Source organism: Anolis carolinensis, chromosome 4 (genome assembly GCF_035594765.1).
Source record: "Anolis carolinensis isolate JA03-04 chromosome 4, rAnoCar3.1.pri, whole genome shotgun sequence".
Taxonomy (NCBI): domain Eukaryota; kingdom Metazoa; phylum Chordata; class Lepidosauria; order Squamata; family Dactyloidae; genus Anolis; species Anolis carolinensis.
In genome coordinates, this window is record NC_085844.1 from 212,555,468 (window position 1) to 212,581,306 (window position 25,839).

Here is a 25,839-nt window from a genome sequence, read left to right on the forward strand (position 1 = left end):
TTATTGTGTGATGTTCAGTATATTCAATCAGCAGAGGAGAGAAAGTCAACTTTCCCTATGAGAAGATCCCAAAGCAGTAGTATCCTTTTGGAATGGTTCAGCATCACCTGGAATTCAGCTTCTTTTAAGTTTGAACTCCTATGGTCCATTTTTGTAACAATTTTTCATTAGGCCATAAATATGATGATGCATTATGGATCACAGTGCCTCCTCCCAAAGGACAGGTGATGCAATGCACATCATGTAAGGATTTATGGTGTGGATTTCTGGTCAAACCACTTTCAGTACTGCTTTTAAGCTGTATTAAATGGTCAGTGTAGATGATCCCAGTGTTTCAATTTGAGTATTGACTCAGAAATTCAAAATTGAGTAAGTTCACACTGCAATGTGAATGTAGTGAATTTCCCCCCTATCCCTGCACACTAGACCATTTAAAACATTCATTAATATCTCAAATTACCAGTGTAAATAATTGCACTGGTAATTAGATACAAGCTTTTGCCTAAAGAGAGGGGCAAAATACATCTCAGAGAACAACCAGTGTGGTGTCATTAAATGATGGAAGAGTGGGGAAGCATTTTGGAGAAAATGAAAGTTTGTGTGTGATCCTTATACTTTCCATTGGGGATGTTCATTTTTTGTGTTGGGAGTTGCTTTGATTGTGTTTTCAGGCATTGACAGGGGTTGGATTGAATGGCCCTGGTGGTCCTTTCCAACTTTATTCTTCTGAGTTCCATCTTCAATATGCCAAGATGGAAAGATTAGAAGAGATACATCTGCACCTGATGGGAAAGTTTCTAAACTGCTTCTTGGGTGCCAAGTCTGATTTAATGCAGTGATCCAGTTGTGATTCTCTGGCAGGGTGTCTGTCTACCAGCAGTTTTTATAGGTGTGGTAACAACATGCTGTGAGTATTCTGACAGAGTCGTGTGGCAAGCTAATTAACAACTTTGTGGTTTCAAGCTCTTACCTAAAGCAGATGGGTACACCAACTGTTTCTCTGCCAACCAACAGCAAGCCAGGGATTTTCAAAGCAAGCAGGTGCTAGAAATTATAATTACTGCTTTTGCAGCAAGAGTGAGAAAAATTAAGAACCTGACAGGATTTAAGGATCAGAAGAAAATCTTTATTTTTTCCAATGAAAATAGAAAGTGGAGGAAGTAGCATGAGCTTTCTTCTAGAAATGTAGATTTCCCTCTAGAACAAGCCTGCAGAACTTGGCAGTAGTAAGAGGTTGAAATTACAATAAGCTAAATCTCTTTGGGCCTCAAAGGAGTTTTTAGCACCTCACTCCAGGTTTACAAGAGGGCACCTTTCCTCAGAGCAAGAAGCAAAGCGGAATAGTCTCGATTTTCCTGCCTCGCCTCAGCATGTTGGCAGGTAGCAGTCCTTGTGTGAGGAAAAGAAGAAGTGTCTCAGTTCTTGCCTCCACCACCCTTCCATTCTCTTTGCCTCTGTCATTTCCTCTTCTAGAGGGGGGAAAAGGCCAAGCCTGCATCATTCGTTTCTCTCGCTTATGAGAGAGAAACTTAGGCTGGATCTACACTGTCATATAATCCAGATTATCTAATCAGATAATCCACATCTGCTTTGAACTGGATTATATGATTCTACACTGCTATATAATTCAGTTCAAAGCAAATAATCTGAATTTTATATGGCAGTGTAGAAGGGGCCTTAGCTTCACCATGAAGACCCCACAACAACTTGATGGTGAAGCTAAGGACTTTATCCCACGGGCAGGAAGAAAGCGGGGGAGAGTGCAGAAAAGGCAGAGGAAAGTGTTTTTAAGAGTAGGGACCTGGTCTAACTCAACAAGGTTCATCTTCAGGGATGGCCAACCATCCTACGATGTTTCTCAGTTCTCTTCTGGCTTTCCTCTTCTTCCCACCACTGTCTACAATCAGGAGTCAGGGAACACCTGACTCCTTAAAATGAAATCTTTTGACCATCTTCACATACTAGCAAGACAGATTTCCACACACAGCCACTGGAAGTGGCTGGCGTCATGGGATAGCCTCCTTGGGACTGCATACAAAGATGGTCAGAACACGAGGGGAAATTAGGTTGGAATAATGTCATAAGTTTCTCCTTCACAAAAGAGGGAAATTGGTGGAGTTGGTGGTTTTGCTGCTGGATGAGAAAGAGATAGAGACAATCCAGAGGCAAAGCGAAGAGCGGCAGAGGTGAGAACCGAGGCACTTCTTTACCACCTCCCTCTCCCTTGAAAAGGCCGGTCTGTTAGATTTTAACATAGCCTGGAGCCCAAGATGTAGCATAGTGTAATGTGTTGAGCACTGGACTTTAATCCCAGGGACCACAGTTCAAATCCCCACTCAACTAGGAAACCCACTGGGTGACCTTGGATAGGCCACAGTCTCTCAGTCTCTGAAGAAAGCAATGGCAAACCTCTTCTGAACAAATTTTGCAAGGAAACCCTGTGATAGTTTTACTTTAGGGATCCCATTGTTTGGAAATTACTGGAAGGCAAACAACAACAACAACAACAACAACAACAACAACTGATACTCTGGGAGAACTGTATCCTAATAACATGTTTTTATCTGACAAAGCAATGCAGGTTGAATGGTTGAATTTACTCATGACATATGCTATATCCCTGGTAAGTGTGGCAGAATGCAGTGTTCCAGAATCAACTCTTGTGTACTGCTCAGCTATACAGAACCTAAGAGCTGTATGCACTCAGAGCAAGCAAAGAAATACTGCTGCCAAAGAAGCCCTAGTTACAGTTGGTTGCTTCCCTTTGCCTCCCTACATTGCAAAAATGATTCCAGCACTAACTTCAAAGAACAGGGAAAGGTGGATGAATTGCTCAGATAAACGTTGTCCTTCAATGCTTTGGCCTCCTTTACTCCAACCTGTGCACAGAATCAGTGACACATCTCGGTTTTTAGATACAGTACAGCTACTTCCTCATGATTTTAGGAGAAACACTTTTGAAACAGAAACAGAGCAAAGCCTCCTTAAGATGTTTTTAAACCCTGAACAGGGTAATTATTATCATCATTATTACTGCTGAAGATTAAAATGCAAAGAGTGACTCCTTGGAAGTTGAGGGGGACAAGCGCTTTGATGTCGACAAAGGAGAAACCTCCCTACCAGACAGGGCTGTTGTTAGTGCATATATATTCGTTCTGATGACTGATGGAAGGAAGGAAAGGAATCGCTTTGGAATTAGCATAGCCTGAGAGCATGTTCTTGCTTTCACAGACCATCTTTGATCTGTCTGAAATGTGACAGCTCATTGTAAGGGCAATATTGCTTCATATAAATCATTTTTGATAGAATGAGCCTTTAGTTGTTAAAAGAAGAGAGGAGAAAGAAGGCACTTCTACTGAATGTTTCAGAGGATAAGAAGAAAGAGAAATAGGCTGGAGTAATTTAATGTCAAATTATTATTTATTGGCACAGACCTGATTTTGCGGCAAAACTACGATTGAGTATTGTTAATGTAATTTATGAGGCAGAAAGCCTTTCCTGGAGCACAAGAAAAGTGTGCCTTCTGGCTAGTTGAGAAGACGCCATCCAGTTATTGTGAAATTGAAAATTTAGAGTCAGGCAAAGCAGACAGAGTTGCAGTTTGCTAAATAAGGGAATAAAACTTGAAAGGAAGACATTCAGAGTTGTCGGAAGCCCTGCTTTATCATTTTAAATGTTTAGTGTACCCTTGGTGGCTCTCTTGAGAAGAGAATATATTGTCACCTATGGGTCTTTTTTCCCCAGGGTCATATCTTTCCTTTAGAGTACAATATGTTGGAGATATTTTTCAAAGAAGTAGCCATATTAGCGTCTTGATTATAAAAAGGAGAAAGGAAGGGGAAAATATACTCTTGTTGAAGAAACATCTACAAGTCATCAGAAAAGTCATCCCCATCTCGACCATTCAGTGTAAAGAAACACACTAGTTATAGCGGAATAGTGTCATCCATTTCATATTAACACAAACACATTTGCAGAAAACTAATCTAGGGGTGCAAAGAGGTGATACAACACAAATAGATCTATCCTCCAAGGGGAAAAAATGGCCAGGGGATTTAAGAGGCAAGTTTGTATGGCTACACTGTTGCCCTTGAATAGCTATGCAGAAGGCAGTCCTGCTAGTCATTCTAAGTAATTTTCTTGTCAAATGTACCCTGCAAATGATTGGCCAGTGTTCATATTATTCATATTTTGCATCCATCCAGAGGGTTTAATCATTGTCTGTATGTTATCATGCCATAAATTAACTTAAGCACTGGAAAAACATGCTCCAGAACTAAGCCCTGGCTCAAAGCTTTGCATAGATTTCTATCAAGTTCTTATGGGTATGTTTATAGCCTGACTTCACCAGGTGATTCTTTCTTTCTTATGATTATGTGCTTTCTGACAGAATTACAATGATTTGTGACCCCAGAGACTGCAATAACAATGATTGTGCAGTCTGCAGCCAGAGCTTTATGTAATAACAGATCCATAGGATCCTGCCTATGGTCTTTAGCCCATTATATGGTGGTGACCCTTGTGTTATAGTGCTATTTAGCCAGCAAGTATAATAATAAGAATCCAAGGGTTATTTAAAGTAAAAAAATGCCACTGTGTAAATAGAGTAGATGACAGCAAGGAATCTACGCCATATGTATATTTCCAGCTGCTGTTTCTATTTGCTTCACCCTTTTGGAGAAGAATAAGGACCAAACTCAGGATCATGCACAACTGCCTTAAATCCCACCTTGAGAGATACATGGAATATAAAGTCAATCAGTCAAAGTCAATTATAGATCTCATTTGCATGTGTGTTAGTGTTAATAATAAGGAGGTAAAACAGATTAAGGACATTGTCACATGTATGAGGCCCAGAGTTCCGGTTTGCCAGCTTCCATGGTGAATTGTTGCAGCAGTGGGGCAATCCCACTACCCCAGTTGGCAGCTAACACTTCTGCATCACATGTGGGGAAGCGTTGCTATGTGGCTGACACCCGCAGTAGCCCTATTGTTCCTTATAGAACATGAGAAGGCTTCCATATTGGCAGTTCACCCATGGAGTCCCTCTGGAAGTCAGTCTATGTCATCAGATGGGTGGCATGGAGCTCCATGAGGGAACTGGGGCAGAAGTGTCCTAGGACGCTTATTTTCTCCTGTGTGATAAGGCTGGTATTGTTGTTGTTGTTGTTGTTGTTGTTGTTATTATTATTATTATTATTATTATTATTATTATTATTAGCTATGTGGCCCAAATGATTCATTGGAACTTATGCCTCAAGTACCACCTCCCAGCAGTAAAGAACTGGTGGGATCACAAACCTGCAAAAGTACTGGAAAATGAGCATGCAAAGATACTGTGGGACTTCTGAATCCAGACTGACAAAGTTCTGGAACACAACACACCAGACATCACAGTTGTGGAAAAGAAAAAGGTTTGGATCATTGATGTTGCCATCCCAGGTGACAGTCGCATTGATGAAAAACAACAGGAAAAACTCAGCCGCTATCAGGACCTCAAGATTGAACTTCAAAGAGTCTGGCAGAAACCAGTGCAGGTGGTCCCGGTGGTGATGGGCACTTTGGGTGCCGTGCCAAAAGATCTCAGCCGGCATTTGGAAACAATAGACATTGACAAAATTACGATCTGCCAGCTGCAAAAGGCCACCCTGCTGGGATCTGCGCGCATCATCTGAAAATACATCACACAGTCCTAGACACTTGGGAAGTGTTCGACTTGTGATTTTGTGATATGAAATCCAGCATATCTATCTTGTTTGCTGTGTCATAATAAAATAATAATAATAATAATAATAATAATAATAATAATAATAATAATAACAACAACTTTATTTTTGTACCCCGCCTCCATCTCCCCGAAGGGACTCGGGGCGGCTTACATGGGGCCAAGCCCAAATAATTACAATAAACAAAATACACAAAATACAGTAAACAAAATGCAGTATAACAAAATGCAGGTGCAAATATGAAATCTACATGTTACCATAATAAATTTTAAAAAGGTGCACCAATATAAAGTCATAAAAACAACTGGGTAAAGTGCACCAAATGAGTTTTGTAAACACAGGGGATAGGTAGTTGGCTAAAGTGCTACAATAAATGAGAGAGCAACTTGGGACGGGATGAGTCCTGAGGTTTTATCAAATTGATAAGGCAGGTAAAGTGCAACAACTTAGAATAGACCATGATGCTAGATGGACAGGGGCTAACTTCAGACAGAGGCTAACTTCATGTGGGACCTATCCACATTTAACAAAATATGTTATCTGTAAGAATTTTCTAGCTCCTTCAGGCATTTCTGTGTAAATTACCGTAGAGTCAGGTTAGAGAACCTAGACAATTCCTAGAGATGATACCTTTCTAGGAATTTCTAGGTCCTCCAAGGCAGCTCTAAGGGTTTGCTAATATCCATTTTCATGTTTTCATAGTAAGTTCAGGAATGTATTCCCCATGGATAAGGAGGCCAGACTTTATGATATTGAAATGTGACAAGGGCAGTGGCAGTTCTCAGCATTCTGTTCGAAGCTAAAAGTTCCAAGTAGTCAATGTTAAACCAAGAGTTTGTAGGAGAAATGGGGCATTTCAACTATAGGGATGGATGGATGCTGCAACTACTTGAGAATTCAAGAGAAATGAGCAGCACTGATAGTACTGTATACTATTTTCTGCTGCCTCTTTAGCAGCAAAACACTTTTCAATTGCCACTATACAACTGCCTCCATTTTATTTTCCAAGAGTATCCCAAAAAGAGTGACTTTTGACATAGGTGAATGCTTGCTGTCATTGGCAGTCATAACTCCCCAACCTCTCAAATGTAGTTTCTAGGACATTCCATAAATATAGTAGGATTACTGAGCATGTATCTGACTACCACATATACAATAATGTTCTGGAATAGTCCTGTAGGATCTCACAGTGAATTCAATTGCCCATTTCTGTGGACCTGGTTAACAGGAAACATACAGAAATGAGTATCTGGAGGCAAATAATAGTATATATTAGAGGTGGGCAACTATCCTGAGTGCTGTGGCTAAACACACAATACATAGGAGCCTGAGAGACTGCATGGAGCTCACAGACTACACTTTCTTCACCCTTTGTATACATTTTCATTAACATATTGTATAGAAACACCCCAGTATAGTCTATTTATAAGTATACTGAGTCCCCTGTTGTACTCACCATAAGGGAATTTTTGGTTGTTCTGCGTACTGCAGGGATACATCTACTGTGTTTAGCATCTGGGACCAATCAGCCCAGCTGTATAGACAGATCTACTGTACAGAACATCTGGGACTAATCACCCATCTTCACTGTTCTTTGCCTTGTCACTAAGGGAAATTTAACAAGTCATGTTCTTAAGTGAGTGGGTTCAGGGTCATGGATCACCCTAATCGAGGTCAATAAAAAGCACATTTGGGACTTTATCATATTGTTCATGTCCTTCAACATATGTATATTGTGTTTGCTCTTGCTGTTTCCTCAAGGACAAACAGAACAGTAAGAAAGAACAAGTTCTGTCTGAGAGATAATGTATGCTGTAACATGTTTTTCAAAGTATTTTAGGGAATATATGGAAGTATATAAGAAGCATTCTCCTGCCTTTCTGCTGTCTGACCACAAGACAGATGGGAAGCACCATGAAAATTATTACTATGATATAAGACTGAAAAACTGCCGGACTGAATATAACATTCAATAAAACGCACGCAAAGTAAACTCACAGTGCAGCTAGTATTTCCACTTTTCTTCCTAGCAGTGTTCATGTGCTTTTAACAGTGCCATGGCAAACAGAAAGTACGACTGGTGAAGCTTTTTCTTGGCATGGCGACACATGGAAAAGGTGCCTCACTGGAACCCTGTCAGAAAAAAAACAGGTCACAGAGATGGGCAAAAAGAGCAAAAATAAAAATGAAAGGGTAATTTCCCTACACACATCACTTGGGGTTATCTGAGAACAAATTGTTGTCTGGGGTCTTGATTGGATTGATTGAATTTTATTTATTTTTTTACTTTATATTTACATTTAAAACTTTAGATAGAAGTGCCTGTTGGTTGAAATTTTACAGTTGGTCTAATAAAAGTTAGTTTCTTCAATCCTTGTAGCCAAGCAAGAATTTCTCATGATATTAATTGTACTAAACTAGCAAAACTAGTTTACTAAACTCATGATATTAATTGTACTAAACTAGGGTGAAGAATTTAGATTAACCTTGTTGAAAGTTGCCTAAAGTGCCTTGGCTGATATTGTAATTTTACATATAAATTAAGGTCAGACAGTTTGACAGCCATTGACTGGAATCATGTTGGCCATGTCCACATGCATAATCTAGGGCAGGCATGTGCAAACTTTGGCTCTCCGTGCATTTTGGACTTCAATTCCCACAATTCCTAACAGCTGGTAGGAATTGTGGGAGTTGAAGACTAAAACACCTGGAGGGCTGACGTTTGCACATGCCTGATCTAGGTTTATCTGAGCATGTGTGCTTTGAACTCAGTGTTCAAGGAGATGTTCATTACTTTCTTGAGCAATGCCTCTTCCATTGCACAAGGCAGCTTCACATATAGATACACAGTAAATGGCTATGAGGGTCAAACAGGCATTGAGGAACTATCATGAATGGGGAGCAGAGGAACAGCCCCACATAAATAGTTGTGTAGAATTGTGGTCATATGTAGGACTATGATCGTTGTCTGACTATATTTTTTGCACTGGTAGAAGTGTGACTTTGTTGCCATATTACCATATTATATGTTTCTTTAAAACAATCCACAAGCAAATGTCATTGAATGACCCTTAGATTTTCCCATTAAAGGAGTTCAGTGGATTCCCCAGATTTAAACTGTATTAAACTCATTAAATTAAATACATTGGAGTAGACCAGTGATTCCAGCTGTCTTTGTAGAATCTTTTCATATGTACAAGTGAAACATATTGATACCATGGGAAAGTGAGCCTTGCCATCGTAAATATAATCACTGTAGGTCCCAGGTTCAAACCCCGGGAGTGGCGTTAGCGGCCGCTGTTAGCTCCAGCTCCTGCCAACCTAGCAGTTCGAAAACATGCCAATGTGAGTAGATCAATAGGTACTGCTCCGGAGGGAAGGTAACGGCACTCCATGCAGTCATGCCGGCCACATGACCTTGGAGGTGTCTACGGACAACGCCGGCTCTTCGGCTTAGAAATGGAGATGAGCACCAACCCCCAGAGTCAGACATGACTGGACTTAACGTTAGGGGAAAACCTTTACCTTAATCTAGGAATACATTCTAAATGAATTGAAACCAAAATCTTTTGAAGAGCATATATGGAATCGGCAGTCCTATCCTATGCCTGGTGAACTTGTCATGACTTAAAAGAGTCAGACAGTAGTTCTGATAGAAGAAAAATCAGAAAAAGACACACAAGACCAAATCTATTTGAATGGTCAGTGAACATTGTAAGATCAACAGTTTAGTAATATCAGCAGGATTTACTGTCAAGAAAGCAGATTTAGAGCTAATCTCAGAGGTTTCATCAGAAAGCAACTTCACATAATTATTTCAAAGAACAGAGTCTTCGACTTCCAAATCTAGACATAGTGCATCTTACCTATCTTCCTCCAGATCTGGTTGATTTGTTTAGTTTTGGCTTCAGAAGCAATTATATCAAAAGGATCAGTGAAGATATCTTAAGAACTTGAATTGGGAAAGTATAAAGACCTTTTGTACCCTTTTGTCTTCCAAACTAGGATTCTGTGTAAGAGAGAGATTATCCACAACAGCTCTAATCCCAACCATGAAGAACACATTTAAAACTGGGCATGTTTGATTCCAGTTTGGAAATCTGTGGCTCCAGCTTGTTATAGTGATAATTACTGAAAGCCTCTATATGGTACAAATTAAAATTTAAAATTGTTTCCCACAAAAAAGGAGGATTTTCAGTCTTTCAGAATGTTCTCCTTCCTTCAGGAGGTTCTCAGCACTTTTAGAAGATTTCAGATTCATTTCACATGCTCACACATGCTCCTACGATTTCTCATGGTTCCTTGGGTTTCCCAATATAGACATTATATCCAGTAGCCTTCTGAAAATCTGTCATCATTTTAGCAAAAAGAGATTCAGGGGTTTTTTTTGGTGAGTTGTGGCTAGTTTCTGTTTTTCACATGCTTCTGCTAAGGAGATTTGCACACATGCCCCCCCCCATGTGACCTCAATGGGCTGGCTCACTCTGTGTCCACATGACTTATGAACTTTGTAGTTGGGAATTGGACTGGATAGGTCAGATCTATGATGAGCATGTCTAGTTCATTTGCTATGTACTGGTATACATCCTGCTGCCTGAGATCCTGATGTAATGTGATTTTAGTTTGGTTGATTTTGTTTGTGTGTGTGTTCGCGTGTATAGTTAAAGTTAACCACAGTTTATCTAGGTTTGTTTAAGACAGTAAAAGATAAGCAAAAGCTTCCAAACTCCTCCTGGAACAATTCCAGAAAAGGGTGACCAAAATGATCAGAAGCCCAAAAGCCATGCACTAGAGGAGCAGCTTTGGGAACTTAAGTATCTTTAGCCTGGAGAAGAGAAAGTTAAGAGGTCACATGAGAGCAATGTTTAAATATTTGAAAGGATATCATGTTGAAGATGGAGCAGTCTTGTTTTCTGCTACTAGGGCATAGAGTTATAGATTCCAACTACTGGAAAGCGATTCCGTCTGAATATTAGGACAAAATTCCCCATTGTTAGAACCATTTAACACTGCTTTAGAATTGGTGGAAAATCGTTTTTTAAAAGGTTTTAAGACAGAGACTGGATGTATAGTAGGGGGTTGGACTGAATGGTCCATGTGGTCTCTTCCAACTCCCTGATTCTGTGTCTGAACTGGAAGATGTGTGCATGGGCCTAAGGCTTGCTCAGTCTCTTTTCCACAGTGCACACTTTAAAGTACTACCCTGTTTTAAGCAGACCAGAGTCTCTTCTCTGTTCCTTCATGTAACTTTCATATCCCACTCTAGGGTTATTGCTTGTGATGAAAACTAACCCATTAACTATAGTATAGTTTGAGACACATAGTAGAAACAAAAATTTAAACAGCTAGGAGAAATAGAGCAAGCTGGCACTGGCCCACTGTGTCTCCTAATCTGCCCAATTATCCCAGGTATAAACCATAATAGAAAGTGCTTAAGAAGTCATAATCACACAGTGCAGAAAGAGGAGAGTCGTGTGGTTGCTTTTTTGTTTTGCTTAATTGACATAATTAGCAGCTTCTTGGTGCCAAGGAGTTTCTGCCCTTGCTTCCTCAAGAAGAGTCGCATTTGGGAGCCATCACATTTAGACAGCTTCAACTCTTCTTTTTTTAAGGAGAATCCAACTTTACTTCAGCAAGCAAGCACAGACACTAAGACGATTCTAGTCCTGGAGACAATGTTTCAATTCATTTTAGTCTGCCAGTGTTTTAATGTTCCACTTCCCTTTGTGGTGACGATTCTAAAGCAGGATGTTTTTTTCAGGATCGCTTTTCAGCTTAATGACAGAAGTCGGGGAGGTTTGTTCAACCTGTTTACAAATAAACAAGTTCAGCAGCATGCTGGTAGGCATACAAAAACCGGGCTTGCTCTGAAACAGCAACAGTTCCTTTGCATCTGTAAGCTACAGGCTTGACTCTGCAGGTTGCCCCCAGGCATAAAGTGTGTCTAGAAACTTCTCACTTATTTCTTTCAGAGCTAAGACGCTCAAGTCATCATTGTGGCTTTGCCTGAGAAACTGCAGAGAAGGCAGTGAAGCAGTCAGTGCTGTCTTTCTGCATGGTGCCTGGGGTTGGTGCCATCTGCCTTCTAAGTTTTCAAGGTACTGTTCCATTATCCAGGCGGAGGCCACAAGAGGCCACTAGAGAGAGAAGGTAGTCCACTTTACAGAGGTGGTGGGGGGGTTGAAGGAGGAAAACAATTTCCCCCTGTTTTCCTGTTATTCCCTGTCCCCGTCATGGAAACAGTTCTTGTTTATTATATGGGAAGCGGGGAGAGAATAACCAACATTAATGGGGGAAATCGTTTTCCTCCTTCAACCCCCCCCCCCCCCCGAAATGGACTATCCTTCTCTCTCTAGTGACCCATTGTGGCTTCTGCCTGGATAATGGAACAGTACCATTTGCATGGGCAAGACACAACCTTTGCATCACCATCTTGCCTTGCTCTGGCTATCCTGTAATGGAAGCCAAGAAATGTGTGATAGAGAACCTGGGTGCCATTTTGGAACCCAAAAGACTGGGAAGTTGAAGTCAGCCATTCACTCAAGAAAAAGCAGTGAATTACTAGACATCTCTAGGCTGGTGATCTTGAAAGTACTGAAGGTAGTGATCATTGAAGTGCATGCCAGTACAAGCAACAGTAAAAATGGTACTGTGACTTGGAGTAAACAAAAAACAAAACAAAAAATGCTTTGGTGAAATTATTGCTTGATTGCAGCTAAACTTATCTAAAAAAATACTTGGAGCCCTAAGCCATCCTTGACTGCTTCCTCTGCTTTGCTGACTTTTTCCATCTATTTCCACAAGTTCAAAGTTTCTTGTGGGAAGTTCAATATGTAGCAAAAATGCTCTGCGAGAATAAAAGTAAAAGAGCCCTTTGAGTCTTCAAGATCATTTTAAAACCTCAGGATAACTGGTTGTGCCTTGGATTACTTCAGACATTGAAGAATGGCTTAAAGACTCAGACATGTTGCTATTCTTTTTGGTTAGTACACCATTTAAGGATATGGCACAGACCCAATAGACAGATGTTAGAATCCCAAAAAGAGACTTTTCCAAACTCAGCATAATGGCAAGCTCAGGTGGAAAATGTTTCCATTGACATCCTCATAGGCTTGTTTCCTTAGCAGAATTTTCCTTAATTCGTTTTTTGCTAAGGTAATATGTCCTGGATCAAGTCATTCCACCTTGTTTTTACTATATTTTAATGGAACCAGGGCAAATCTGCAAGAGCCACAAAATTATTTCCATCTCAAAATATAGTTGTGAGGAAAAGGAATAAATCCAGAAAGAGAAAAACAATGTCTGCAAGGAATGTTGTGAAAGTAACTTTCGTAACAAAGAAGTTTGGAATTCTGCACCTTTCTTCCATTTAGCCACAGCTGAGAGCACTGAGCCAGATAAAGAGGATCTATGTTTTGTTATGTTACTCCAATGTACAAAAAGAAGTACTATACATGATGATACATGTTGCAGTCATATTTGCATTATGGTTGTGATTGTGGGATTCTGCACATGATTTCTTATAAATAATATTCATATGCTAGGATGAAGAAATAACTATCTACCTTTAAGAATGCCCTGTACAAGTAAAACCCAGAATTACATGTTTCATTATACAGGCAGAGGCTATTCCCTTTGCAAACAGAGGATATCCCCCACCCCTCAAAAAAAACTACTGCTTCTGAATCACTCAGATAATACAATAGAAATAGCAGAGACTGGAATGAAACTCAGTTCATTCACTACAAGTCTGTTCTTTACTTTGAATTCTTCAGCTCTTAAACAATTCTATCAAGTCATTACTCTGAGTAACAATTTCCAAAGGGGCAGCAGTGCTAATCTGTTGCAGCAAAAATGACCAAGAGTTTTAAAACTTGCTAGTCCATAAACTGCCGTGGGACTGTTCTTTGCTCTTTCCATCATTTTTATGTTTTACACAAATGTCCATAGATTCTACGCCAAATCTATTTGTTTTACTTTGTTTCTGCCTATTCTTTAAAAAAACACCCCACAATTTATACGTATATTTCAGTTATCTAAGCCTTTGACAAAGAAGCCCCTTTTTCTATTTTTTAGAAACTATCCCCCCCCCCCCCCAGTCTTTGGGCTGTCTGGAAATGTTGGAAGTACTGTATTGGCATTGGAATGATGGTTACAGATGTACAATATCAGTTTGCAGCAACCTTCTGCTAGAAACAACCCAATAAAAATTGAGGTGTGGGGAGATGATTGTCTCATTGATCCTACAAACTATTGTGTGTTTTTGCTTACAACAGGCAAATTGAATAGTACTTGCTTCACAAATCCCTTACCAAATATACTTGAAGAGTGAAAAGGGAAGAATAGATAAGCCTGCCTTATCAGTGACTTGTCAGTGTGTTTAAACATGGATCTGGCCACAAAAATGGAAATCATGAGAAATATGGATACTGGTGAAAGGGGGAAATTACCTCTGTAAGCGATAATTTTCTAGAGACCAGTTTTCAAGTGGTCTCTAGAAAATTGAAAATGTTTTTGCTGACTTATGCAAGGCTACCTAATGTGGTTGCTTCCTTTTATACTGTATGTGTATATGTTAGTTTTGAATAATGATTTGCTAAAATGTTGAACTGTTCCTGCCTCTGTTACTAAATGCTCTTTTAGACATTATATTCACAAACACACTTATTTTGTTTACTGGGGCATATCTATACTGTCTATTGCTGTTCTGCAAACATAAGGCCTTAGTCACCAATTGTTCTTTGGAAGTTACAGGGAAAAGATCGACCAAGTTGTGTAAACCAATGACATTATCTAAAATACGATCCCTACTTTTTTACCCTAGTAGGCAGGGCTTATGATGGAATAGCTGGGTGGAAGAGATGAGTATTTCCCACATTTCTAGAAAATAGTTGCTTTTTTCAGATTTCTCAAAGTCCTCTCTATTTAAGGATTTCCAATCTGGTACTGAAATATCCTAGCTGCACTACTCTTGTGTACTATAATTGTGGGCCAAATGGTTGGCAAACAGAGAAGGAGATCAGCCAATCATGTCTGAATATTGGACCAAGGTGATTAATAATTCTTTTACTAAAATGTTTTTGTCTTCATTTGAGTTCTGTTGGAACTGATGGAGAATTTCCACAAAACAGAAATGGTCAACAATTACCTTCCAGATGTCATTGGACTGCAATTCTCATCACCTTGGACGAGACTAGCCAGTGGTTTGGAGGCCACTGTTGCCAAACCTTGCCCTAAAAGATATATGCATTACCTTCCAGCAGCAATGAGCTGGAGTCATGCATAGAACCATCAAAACAAGCTTGCTAGTGTGTTAGCACAACTTGTACAGGAGACAGAAAAGTATCAACAAAGCCATTTTAATTCCATAGCTTCCCTGAAGTAGAAGACTTCTCCCCAACTTTTTATATCAAAGCAAGCAATATTCCTCCAAGGGATAACTGTCAGTAATTTGGGATCCCTCTGTCCTGTTTCCCATGGCTCTGTACAGTGCTTTGCTGCTGTGGCAAGTTGCTACGTTTTTAGTCAATAAGTGGTATAATTGGCAGAACACTTCCTGCATTATAAGCAGAAGGGAATGCTGATTTATATCTGATTTGCTCCTTGTTTCTTTTCTGTAGGCGCCTGGATGCCAACTTGATTTCTGTGGTACCAGAGAAGAGCTTTGAGGGGCTTCCCTCCTTACGTCACCTTTGGCTGGATGATAATTCCCTGACCGAGATCCCTATCAAAGCACTTAATAACCTGCCAGCTCTACAGGCCATGACCTTGGCACTCAACAAAATCTGGCACATTCCTGACTACGCCTTTGAGAACCTTACGAGTCTTGTGGTTCTGTAAGTGTTTTAACTTACCTTTCCCTTTACTGTTTCAAAAAGCCCTTTTGGAAAACTCTTCTCATAATCTCCTGATTGGACATAGTAGAGTGGTTATGGGATGAATGTTCTCTGTGGGAAATGTCTTGAAATGGAAGCCTTGCTTTTTCCAGTTACGAGTCTGTAAAGTTTGTGAAACCATGCTTTTTGAAGTTTTTGATGCAATCCAGTGCTCATTTATCTCTGAGGAAGCTCCTTTGAATTCAGCTGTGCTGTTAGGAGATGAGGCAAGGCATATTAGTTGTAGTTGCATGCCTTCAAATTGATTCCAACATATGATGAGCCTACTGCAAACCTGTTACAGGGTTTTCATGAAATGTTTTGTTCAGAAGAGCTTTGACATTGCCTTCCTCTAAGTCTGAGAGACCATGACTTGTCCAAGGTCACCCAATGGGTTTCCTGGCTGAGCTTCAGAGGAAGGCAAAGGTAAAAAAGTCTTGCCAAGAAAACCACATAACTTGTGGTACACAACAAAAGCAATGCATGCATACAATTGGGAATTGCTTTACATCTTAAACTTTGCTTTACATTGTGTGATGTTTGTATATAGCAAAGATTTCTAGTAACCTCAAGATCTTCCAAATTCCTGGAGCTTCTAGCTTATTTTTCATGGATTAGTTCAAATGTAAAGATTCTTCTTCATTGCACAGAATAAATTAAGTAAAGGTTTTTATTTCCAACCATCATGCCTTGTCAAATTCATCACGTTTATTTCACGGATAAAACAGAGTAAACATTTTCCAATCAGTAGCTATATGGCTGACAGCTTAGTAAATGGCATATCTTGCATTAACCAGTGGTTTATTGGTTTCCTATTCTTCTAAATAGAAGCTTATGTCTGGGAAAGGAGATGGCTATATATTATTTGGTGCTGATTAGCAAGTTTATATGTAATTACTAACTGTCCCCAAACTATTGCCATCATTACTAGATACAGAGTTGAAGCAGCTATTCCCACTTTGGAAAGACACATGCTTTGTGGCTAGGCTATAAAAACATCAGTGGAAAACTAATTTTAAGTAAAAACACAGCAAGTGTTTAGTGCTAAGAATACAACACTTACACAAGACTAATGAGAAAAAGAGCATTTCCAAAAGTGTTTATGGATTGGGTTTAACTGCCTGGACAATCGTTTAAAAGAAACACCTAGGAAAGTCTATTTTTATTGTTTTACAAGCTCTTATAAAGTGAATTGTACAAAGCTGTTTGGGGATGCTTGGAGTCACCCACAGCTATTCATTCTACTCCAATTAGTGCCAAAAATGAGAGCATTATGTAATAGGTACAGCATGAGGCAGTGGGTTGAGCATGGGGCTATGATTCTGAAGGCCAGGATTTGAATCCCCACTCAGCCATGGAAACCAACTGTGGGTAAGTCACATTTTCTCAGCCTCAAGTTCAGTTAGCCCCCTCCCTGCTTAAGACAATTAACCTCAATTCTATTTTTAAAAGATAAGTTAAAACAATCTGAAGCACATTTGAAGCATAATAAAATATAGACATAACACACATGCACAAGTTAAAAACCTCATCTGCTGCAATGAGATAAAAACCAAACTCCAAAGGTATTTATTTGATGATGGAAACGCAGGATGGAGGGGGCCAAGTGAACTTTCATAGAAGGGGATTTCACAACTTGGGGTCTAAGGTTCTGAAGTCTCAGACAAGATCGTCCCCGTTTCTGCTACACAATACTCTTTATGCTAGGATAAAATGGGGTCAATGTCAAATGATAGCTGGGCACTTCAATGTGAGTGAAATGGTCTATCCACTTTGGATTTAAATCTGAACTTTAAATGAGCTGTCCAAGGTGCTGAAACCCTGTCTCCAAAATAGGTTTTGTTTTCTTAAAGTTCAGACTCAAATGTGAAGTGTGTTTACCATACCACTAACCTGGGAGCCAGATGCTTTCACTGGTCCATGCAGATATAATGCAGGAGAGCTACAGGAGAGCCCATGAAGGAGAACTACAGGCAAGTACCCCATGTGGAGAAGTCATAGTTATTATGTTTAATTTTAACTGTTAGAGTATGTATTTGTGTTTAGTTGACACAGTAGCTGAAACAGAAGCCATCTTGTTTCAATCCACAGTAGTGCTGTTACCAAGGAGACGGAGCTGGCTAGCTCACCAGAGGGAGAAGTGGGAGGAGCCAAGAAAAGGAAAAAGTGGGAGTTAAAAAAAAAGAAGCCAGGGAGTGCGTGGCGGGAGGCTTTTCAGTCAAGAAGGGCTGAGGAGACAGGCCTGGCCAAAATCTTTAGTTAAGGCAGACTAAAGGGAGCCTAGTCAAGATCTCTAGTTGGGAAGGACTAGTGATCAGGAATTTGATCGGTAGTAGATCAAATTAAAGGCTTTTATTGTAGTTGGGACATTGTTCACTAAGGAGCTCAGCTGAGGTTAGAGTTCACTACAATTTATATCATCAGTAGGAGAGTGAGAGTGGAATTACACCAGAGACTACTGGTGTGGTGGTTATAAGTTATTAAACCACTTGTTTATCTAAAGTTCCATAAGTAAATCAATCAACCTGCAACCATAAGCTTTGTACGCAATAAACTTGTTGTTCTTTGCTAACAACTGATTCATTACATCTCATCTGCGTCTGTGGAGCCAAATTTCATCGGTGATAATTCAAAAGCCTCACGTTGGTGGCAGTTACCTTAATAAATCACCTAATTGGGAAAGAGTAATAGTCACAGTTACCTCAGAAAGGGAACAACAACACAGAAATCCCTAACTACAGAGACAAAGGCTGGGATCTTGAAATAAAGATCACCCCCTGTAATCCTTCCCTTCATATAAAGGTGATATATATATAATCTAGAGGGATTAAAAGATTCAAAAATCCCCTCAGCAGTGGAAACAGCATTTACAATTTGCTTTGACGCCATTACAATTGGCTTGAGTCTTCCCAATTGGCTTTAGCACCAGCGCAATTGGTGGCAGCGTCGGGATTGAGCCTTCGTAATTAGATTAAACCATCCCAATTGAAGTAACGTCTGTGTACCCCATAACTGGCCTGTAGCTCTCCTTCAGTTGCACAACTCCATTCTAGTCTGTCAGTAGCGGGAGGGCTACTTGCTTCACAAGTATTTTCTCCTCAATCAAAAGATTATTTCAGTTCATTTCATTTATGTATAGTTTTGGGAACTGTTTTCAATTCCTTTATTTGTTATTAAGCTATTTTGAACAGTTAGACTGTCTATTATTTGTATCTTATATGAGTTGTGAGCAAAATTTGGTTAGCGTATCATCTTGTTTCTTACTCTTTATTGGCAAGAGAGTATATGGAAAACTAGTAGACCTATCCAGATTTAATCATGCCTAGAGTAAATCTATTTGCCTGCTGGACTTAAGCAACATAGACCTATTGCAAAAATCATTGAATGATATCGACATTCATGTAAATCCCTTCTCAGTCTTCTCTAGTTGGAAGCAGCAACTCATTGGATTCAGGCAATTGAATTGATAGACCTTGAGATAGTCAAGAATAGCTTGCTCTACTAATATCGGTCGTCCGATTGAAATAATGACATCTAGGTCTAATCCATAATCTTTACATTAACCAATATATGTAATTCTTCTATAACAAGTAAATAATAAACTGCTTTGCATTGTATTAGACTAATATCAAAGATTACATTGGTATTGCCTGGTCACACTCTCTAAGTACTAGCCTAGTCTGATATCAGGGTGGAAGAATGCAATTACTTCAGTTAAAAATCATTACTTTTTTAAAATTCCGGTGAAAAATTGTTTAGAGAAAGAAACAACATATTTCATACACTTCTTGTCCATTCTTCTTGTTTGGTGCTGTTGTATTCATCTTAGAGAGGCAGGCTGTGATATCCCCCTGCCCCCGATCCCAGGATACTCTCACAATGGTGAAATGAAAATGTCCCAAGTGACTTTGTGGATGTTCTGGATCTCATCATCTTTCAACACAAGCTGTTCTGGCTAGTCTATCAGTAGTAGGAGGGCTACTTACTTCCTTGCCTTGCTGTAGACAGTAGGAGGCAGCATAAAGTTATATTTGCATGAATTTAAGATTACAGGCTTGGGTGTTCTGTATGAGAGTTCTCTTCTTCCAGAAAAATTTCCACATTTACTTCTAGGCTTCTTGGAGAGAATTTTTATTCAAAGGAAGAAAAGCCATAAAGCTTCTCATGTCTAGCCCATTGAACATTCTGTTTCTGATTTGGGGATGTTTTACAGCTAGACAACCTAACGTCCTCTAGATGTTTTGCACATATGTTCCATCCTTGCCAGCCAACATGCCCGATGATAAATCATCTGAGGATACCATGTTGTCTATCTTCTCTATACATTAGATATACCACATGGGATGCACTGGAATGAACTTCTTACAGCTACTAATTCACACTTACTCTGTCACATCGATGTATCATGTAGCTGTTCACATATCACAATGAGAATGTTTATACTAATATCAAATATAGTTATTAATGTGCTGAATTTCTCTAGACATTTTCCATACATTTAAGCAGTTCACATGAGCTTCTAGATCAGACATGAGCAAACTTTGGCCCTCCAGGTGTTTTGGACTCCAATTCCCAGCCAGTAGGCTGTTAGGAATTGTGGGAGTTGAAGTCCAAAACACCTGTAGAGCTGAAGTTTGCCCATACCTGGTCTAGATGTTCCATTGCCAATATGATGCAGAATCTACATAACTGTTTTTAGTGTCCTTGTAGAAAAAATATATAATGTATAGATTGACTTTCAAAGTAAATTCTGGAAATTGTTGCGTAGAGAATCTTATCAGATGGTCCCTTAATATGTACACTTCCCTTCAAATGTAAAAACAAGTGCAAACAAAGCAAAACCATAAACATGGTTGCTAACTATGCACTAAAGGCAACGTCTGCCTTGGCCCTGACGCCTATGCAGGAGAGTACATTAAGAAGCAAACATGTGGAGGCAGAAGGAAGGTTTGTCACTGCCATAAACATAAGTAATGTTCTAACTTGGGAGTTACTGAAATAACCACCTTTGGGAGGAGGCCAAAGTACAGCTGTGAAGGGGTACTCGGGAAGATGTCATTTACAGCCTGATTAATACTTCTGGATACCCCTGATCAGCAGTTTCATAGCTGAGGACATGACCTTCCCAGGTGCAGCAATGTGCTTTCCTGCTGCGCACACCTTGGGCCTGTGGGAATTGCATGGCTGATTGTCCGCTGATGGTGGAAAAAGCTAAGATCAAAATATACAAGCTCCAATCTGGAACAAGTTAGAGACATCAGCTTCTGCTAATAAATTACATCCCCACCAAGGAATTCCCTACACCAGTTCCCATCCATTCCTTGTGTAGGTTTATAAAAGTGGGATGTGGGATACTTTCCAAACATGAAAATGTCCTGTGCAGACCTGCATTCTGTTAAGGGGACTTAAGAAATCAGACCCTCTCCTTTGGTGACGTCTGACAGTTTGGGCTTTCTGGATACTGAGATTTTACACATTCTTGCTGAAGTAGAAAAGAAAAGCTTCATTGTTCAGGAGGCTCAACAAGAGGCATTGAAACACCTAGAAACTTTTCCAAGAAGGAAAGGGCAGAACATCAGTTCAACTTTCTGAAGATTCCTGGACTTTGAGTTTTACGAGGGAAAGTCAAGATCACAGTTCAAAGAAACTGTATTTTAAACTGAAATAAAACTTTTTCCAGCTCAGGTTAAGGATTGACTTAAGCATTTACTTAAAACAAGATACTCATTTGGCTCCAGAAATCAGTAACAGGAGAGGAAACTCTTAACAGACTGGCTTTATTTGTAACCTTTATTTAGATCCCAAACACTGTACAATCCAAGCACAGACAGCAAAGCAAAAAAAGTCCTCCCATTTTAATCCCAAGAGGAACAGCTAAAGGCTAAAATAGACTTCTGTTCATGATGGTGCTCTGATTTCTTAAATCTTATGTTAAAACAAAAAGTTTCACAAAACGTTCACAAATATTCAGAGCCTGGGTGGGAAGCCCTCTCCCCATAATGATCCCATAAAAAGTAATTTTTGGGGGCCCAAACCAAAAACAGATATCTGCCCTCCCAATTTTGGGAGGCTCCCAGAAAATGGATTGGGGCCCCCAACGAAAGCCGGGACATGAAATGGCTCAAGTTCTACCCCAAATGCACAACCCTAGCTGTTAGTTCTCCATTCTGTACTCCATTTCATCATCCTTCACTACAATGAATTTTATTTTTACAGAAGAAATTAAGACATAGATATTCTGAAAGATGTTCTCCCTTTGGACTAATTCCAATGTGCCCTCTTTTCTGGCATTTATGACAAACATATTGCAAAAGAACCCAAAAACCCTTCCATCCTGTTTCTCACTAATTCAGTAGAGGAAATATGACCATTAATTTTTGTAGAAACTTGAATAATATGAAATGTTAGAGAACTATGTCTTTATTTTGTCAAAACATTGCTCTACAATAGTCAAACCATCTGTTACTTACCAGGAGAAATTGATTTGTACAAGAACAACAGGGTTTGGCAGGGGCTAGAACAACTGTGATTCCACTTGTTAAAGTAATGTATTTAACATGGATGAGAGGATGGAAGGACGAGAGAGGAGTTCCTTTCCTCAAATATTTACCATCCCGGTTTGGACTATGACTCAAACTCCTTTTGTTTATGTTGTTAGGGAGCTCATGGCAAAAACTGGGTTCCATTCTCCATAAGAGTTCCAGAATTTCTGGCATGTCTAGGATTTTATAAAAACATTTCTTTGGAAACAGGAATGTTCATGGTTTGCTTCATTTCCAAACAGAACAAAACATTCCAGGCCAAATTTAAGCCAGAAACAGCAAATCCTTTGTGTTTTTCGGCTACAGCTATAAAATCCTGATTATGTTTGTGTGACGGTGTAACTCTGACATTTCCCATCTAAATGTTTCCCAGTCTGGAAACCTAGTGGCTCCCCTGGTTATACTGCTGTATTCACTTGTCCCTCTAAGTCTTCTTTCATCTAAAATTCATTATGATGTAATAATTTACATAAGCGACAATCATCCAAAGTAGAAAGACAGCCAACATTTTGGATGAATGTGGGCTCTGTTTATATGGTTTAGGTTGACATGAATTTTTCAAAGCAAATTAGGGCATTATGTATGTATGCATGAACTCCTTGTTTTGTCATTTATAATGGTTCTAGGCACACCATAACCCAATACTAAAAAAAGTTAAGAAGTAGAAAACTCACACTATATGACATAAGATGAAAAATCAATATGGTGAGATGGGCAAAATAATTTTTTAAAAAGTGAGAATTTTGAGTTTGGCAAGTGTAGTGGGAGCCAGCATTATATAGTGGAAAATAGAGTTAAAATCCCCCTGACTATGGAAACCCACTGGGTGACCTTGGGGAAGTTATACATTCTCAGCTTCAGTGGAAAGGCAAACCGTCCTTGAACAGATCGTGCTAGAAAACACCCATAATAGATTCACCTTAGTGTGGTCATAAGTCAAAAAAATCATGTGAACAATAGTATGTAGGAATTTGGGAAGGGCGGCCAATTATGAAATATGCTTCGAATTCAGAGAACATCCCCATATGGTTTTGAAAGTTTTAAGTCAAAGACTGCGTCCTGTGAATGTTTTAATGGGGGTCAACTGCTGTGGTAGGGTCCACTTTATTTCAACCATGTTGGCTAAATGGGCTATCCTTCACTAAATGAAAAAAAAAACCTGAATATAGAAGTTGCCAAGAAGGTCCATTTGTCAGCTAACACGTCCTTCATTTGCTGTGAAGTGCTGAAGCACCAAATTGAGTGTGCAGAGAGCTCTCATGCAGACATATCCATGATGTATGCACTTGTTTGGTTGATATGCTGGTTTATTGATGTGTAGTCTTTAGGGACTAGCAGTTAGGAAGTCCAATTAAATGTTTCTTGATATGCTGGTTTATTGATGTGAGGTCTTTAGGGACTAGGAATAATAAACACTAATTAAATATTTCTGAGGTCAAGGAACAGCCAGCAGTGATCTGTAATGATGAACAAATGTTTGTCCCCACAATTCTCCATCTGGGGACAAAGTGAAAGGTGAATAGTATGAGAGGTCTCTAGAGTAATAGCTTGCAGAGCAGGGTTTTGGGATTTAGCAATAACTCCCAGAATGGATGAGTTTTATAGGTCGACCTGTGTTCCATTCAGTGTTGTATCTGCTATATGCATTGTTGCCTTGATTTAACAGAGCCATCTTTATGTGTAATGAATCATAGCTACAAAAGGTGAATCACAGTTACTTCCGTTGCGTACGTGTAGATCTTTGATAGTCTTCACATATGGCAACATGCTATATGTCAGTAGTTATAATATATTTGAATTCTGGATTGCCAAGCCTGGGATTCAGCATTCAGAGAAACTTAAACTGCAGGTGTTATCTCTGTGTAAAGGCCTGGGGAGATGTCAGGGCAGTCTGATCTGGAAATGCCCCATAAAATTTGAGAGAGGAAACCATCTGGATATGGAGTCTGTTGCTTTCCCCTCGTCAGTGATGAAAACTGTTTTATACCATAATCTCCTGATTTAGATTTTCAATGAAATTGATCTTCCTCACTATTGAAAGTTAAAATGGATACAGATTTTCTCCCAAACAGCTGGGGTTTTTTTTGTCCCCTACTTGCCTTGGAAGGGCAGGTGAAAGCTGTACAGAAAGAACAAGGAAAAGAACAACATATTTAAGAATTCATCAGAAACATCCAGGAACGTCCCAGATTTATATTCATGTAACATGTGTTTACTCTTTTCCCCATAAATCCAGGCTGCTTTTACTGTGGAACTTTAAGTCTCTTGCCAAGGCCTTTGTACTGAGACCAGGTGGAGTGAGATTTCCCCCTCCCACCCCCACATATGACACAAATAATTTAGGTGCCACTTATTCACCTGCTGGTAGCTGCTCTAGATAAGGTAAAGATAAAGGCTTCCCCTGACGTTAAGTCCAGTCATGTCTGACTCCAAGGGTTGGTGCTCATCTCCATTTCTAAGCCGAAGAGCCGGCGTTGTCTGTAGACACCTCCAAGGTCATGTGGCCGGCATGACTGCATGGAGTGCCATTACCTTCCTGCTGGAGCGGTACCTATTGATCTACTCACATTGGCATGTTTTCGAACTGCTAGGTTGGCAGAAGCTGGAGCTAACAGCAGGCGATCACTCCGCTCCCAGGATTTGAACCTGGGACCTTTCGGTCTGCAAGTTCAGCAGCTCAGTGCTTTAACACACTTCGCCACTGGGGCTCCTATACTCTAGTTACTATATGGGTATTACAACATACTAGTGTCCTCTTATGGAACAGAGATGTGCCTTTGTCTCATTTCTGTCACAAAGAATATACTGGCTGTAAGGTCTTCCACAAATTTTGTCAGCACCTAACCAGCCACTTCTAAAGATCTTGTCTGGACCAACACCTTTAGTTTGCCTAAGCTCTGTGAAAATATGGTAGTCTCGTGACTTCTCTAAATAGTTTCATGAGGTGACAACACGAACAGCATAGGGACCTTTCACATTTACACAATTTGTAATCCTTTGGTTCGACAGTAGTTGCCATGCCTACAGCCTCCAGAATTCTGGGATTTGTAGTTTGGTAAAGAGCTCTCTAGCTGAGAATTCGAGACGTTTGAAGAAACATTAACTCCTGGGATTCCATAGGATTCGGCTATGGGAAAGTGGCATGGAAGTGGTATAACTGTATAGTGTGAAAGAGCTCCTAATGTATGCTGCCACTCCCACAAGACTGGCTTCTTAGTTTAATAACCTCAGGCATCCTCCAAGGAGTGTTTTGCAAGAGCTACATTTGCTCCCAGAACATTTGCTACACTGCTGAAACCAGAGCCCATGCACTCTAGGCAAAAAGAAGACTGATATTATTTATTTTATATTATTTTATATATTTTTTAACATTTATATCCCACCCTTCTCACCTGAAGGGACTCAGGGCGGCTTACACATAGATCCTCATGCTTTAGCCATAAATCAGTCCAGGTCGTCTTTATTCATTAAAAGCCTGAGCACATAGCCATGTTTTTAGGGCTCTTCTGAAGCCCAAAAGTGCTGGAGCTTGTTGAATATCTCTGGGGAGGGTGTTCCACAGCTGGGGAGCCACCACCAAAAAGGCCCTGTCTGTCGTTCCCGCCAGCCACGCTTGCGAGGCAGATGGGACCGAGAGCAGGGCCTCACCGGATGACCTTAGGGATCTTCCTGGCTCATAGGAGGAGATACGTTCAG

The 25,839-nt window shown here is 39.9% G+C and overlaps 1 protein-coding gene across 1 annotated transcript in view; it reads left to right on the forward strand.

The window, feature by feature from the left end:
• lgr6 (leucine rich repeat containing G protein-coupled receptor 6) overlaps positions 1-25,839 on the forward strand; it is a 168,237-nt gene that overhangs the window by 98,343 nt on the left and 44,055 nt on the right. Inside the window, exon 5 of the mRNA XM_003220517.4 lies at positions 15,347-15,562. Within this exon, the coding sequence (XP_003220565.1) occupies positions 15,347-15,562 (216 nt within the window). The remainder of the gene's footprint in view (positions 1-15,346; positions 15,563-25,839) is intronic.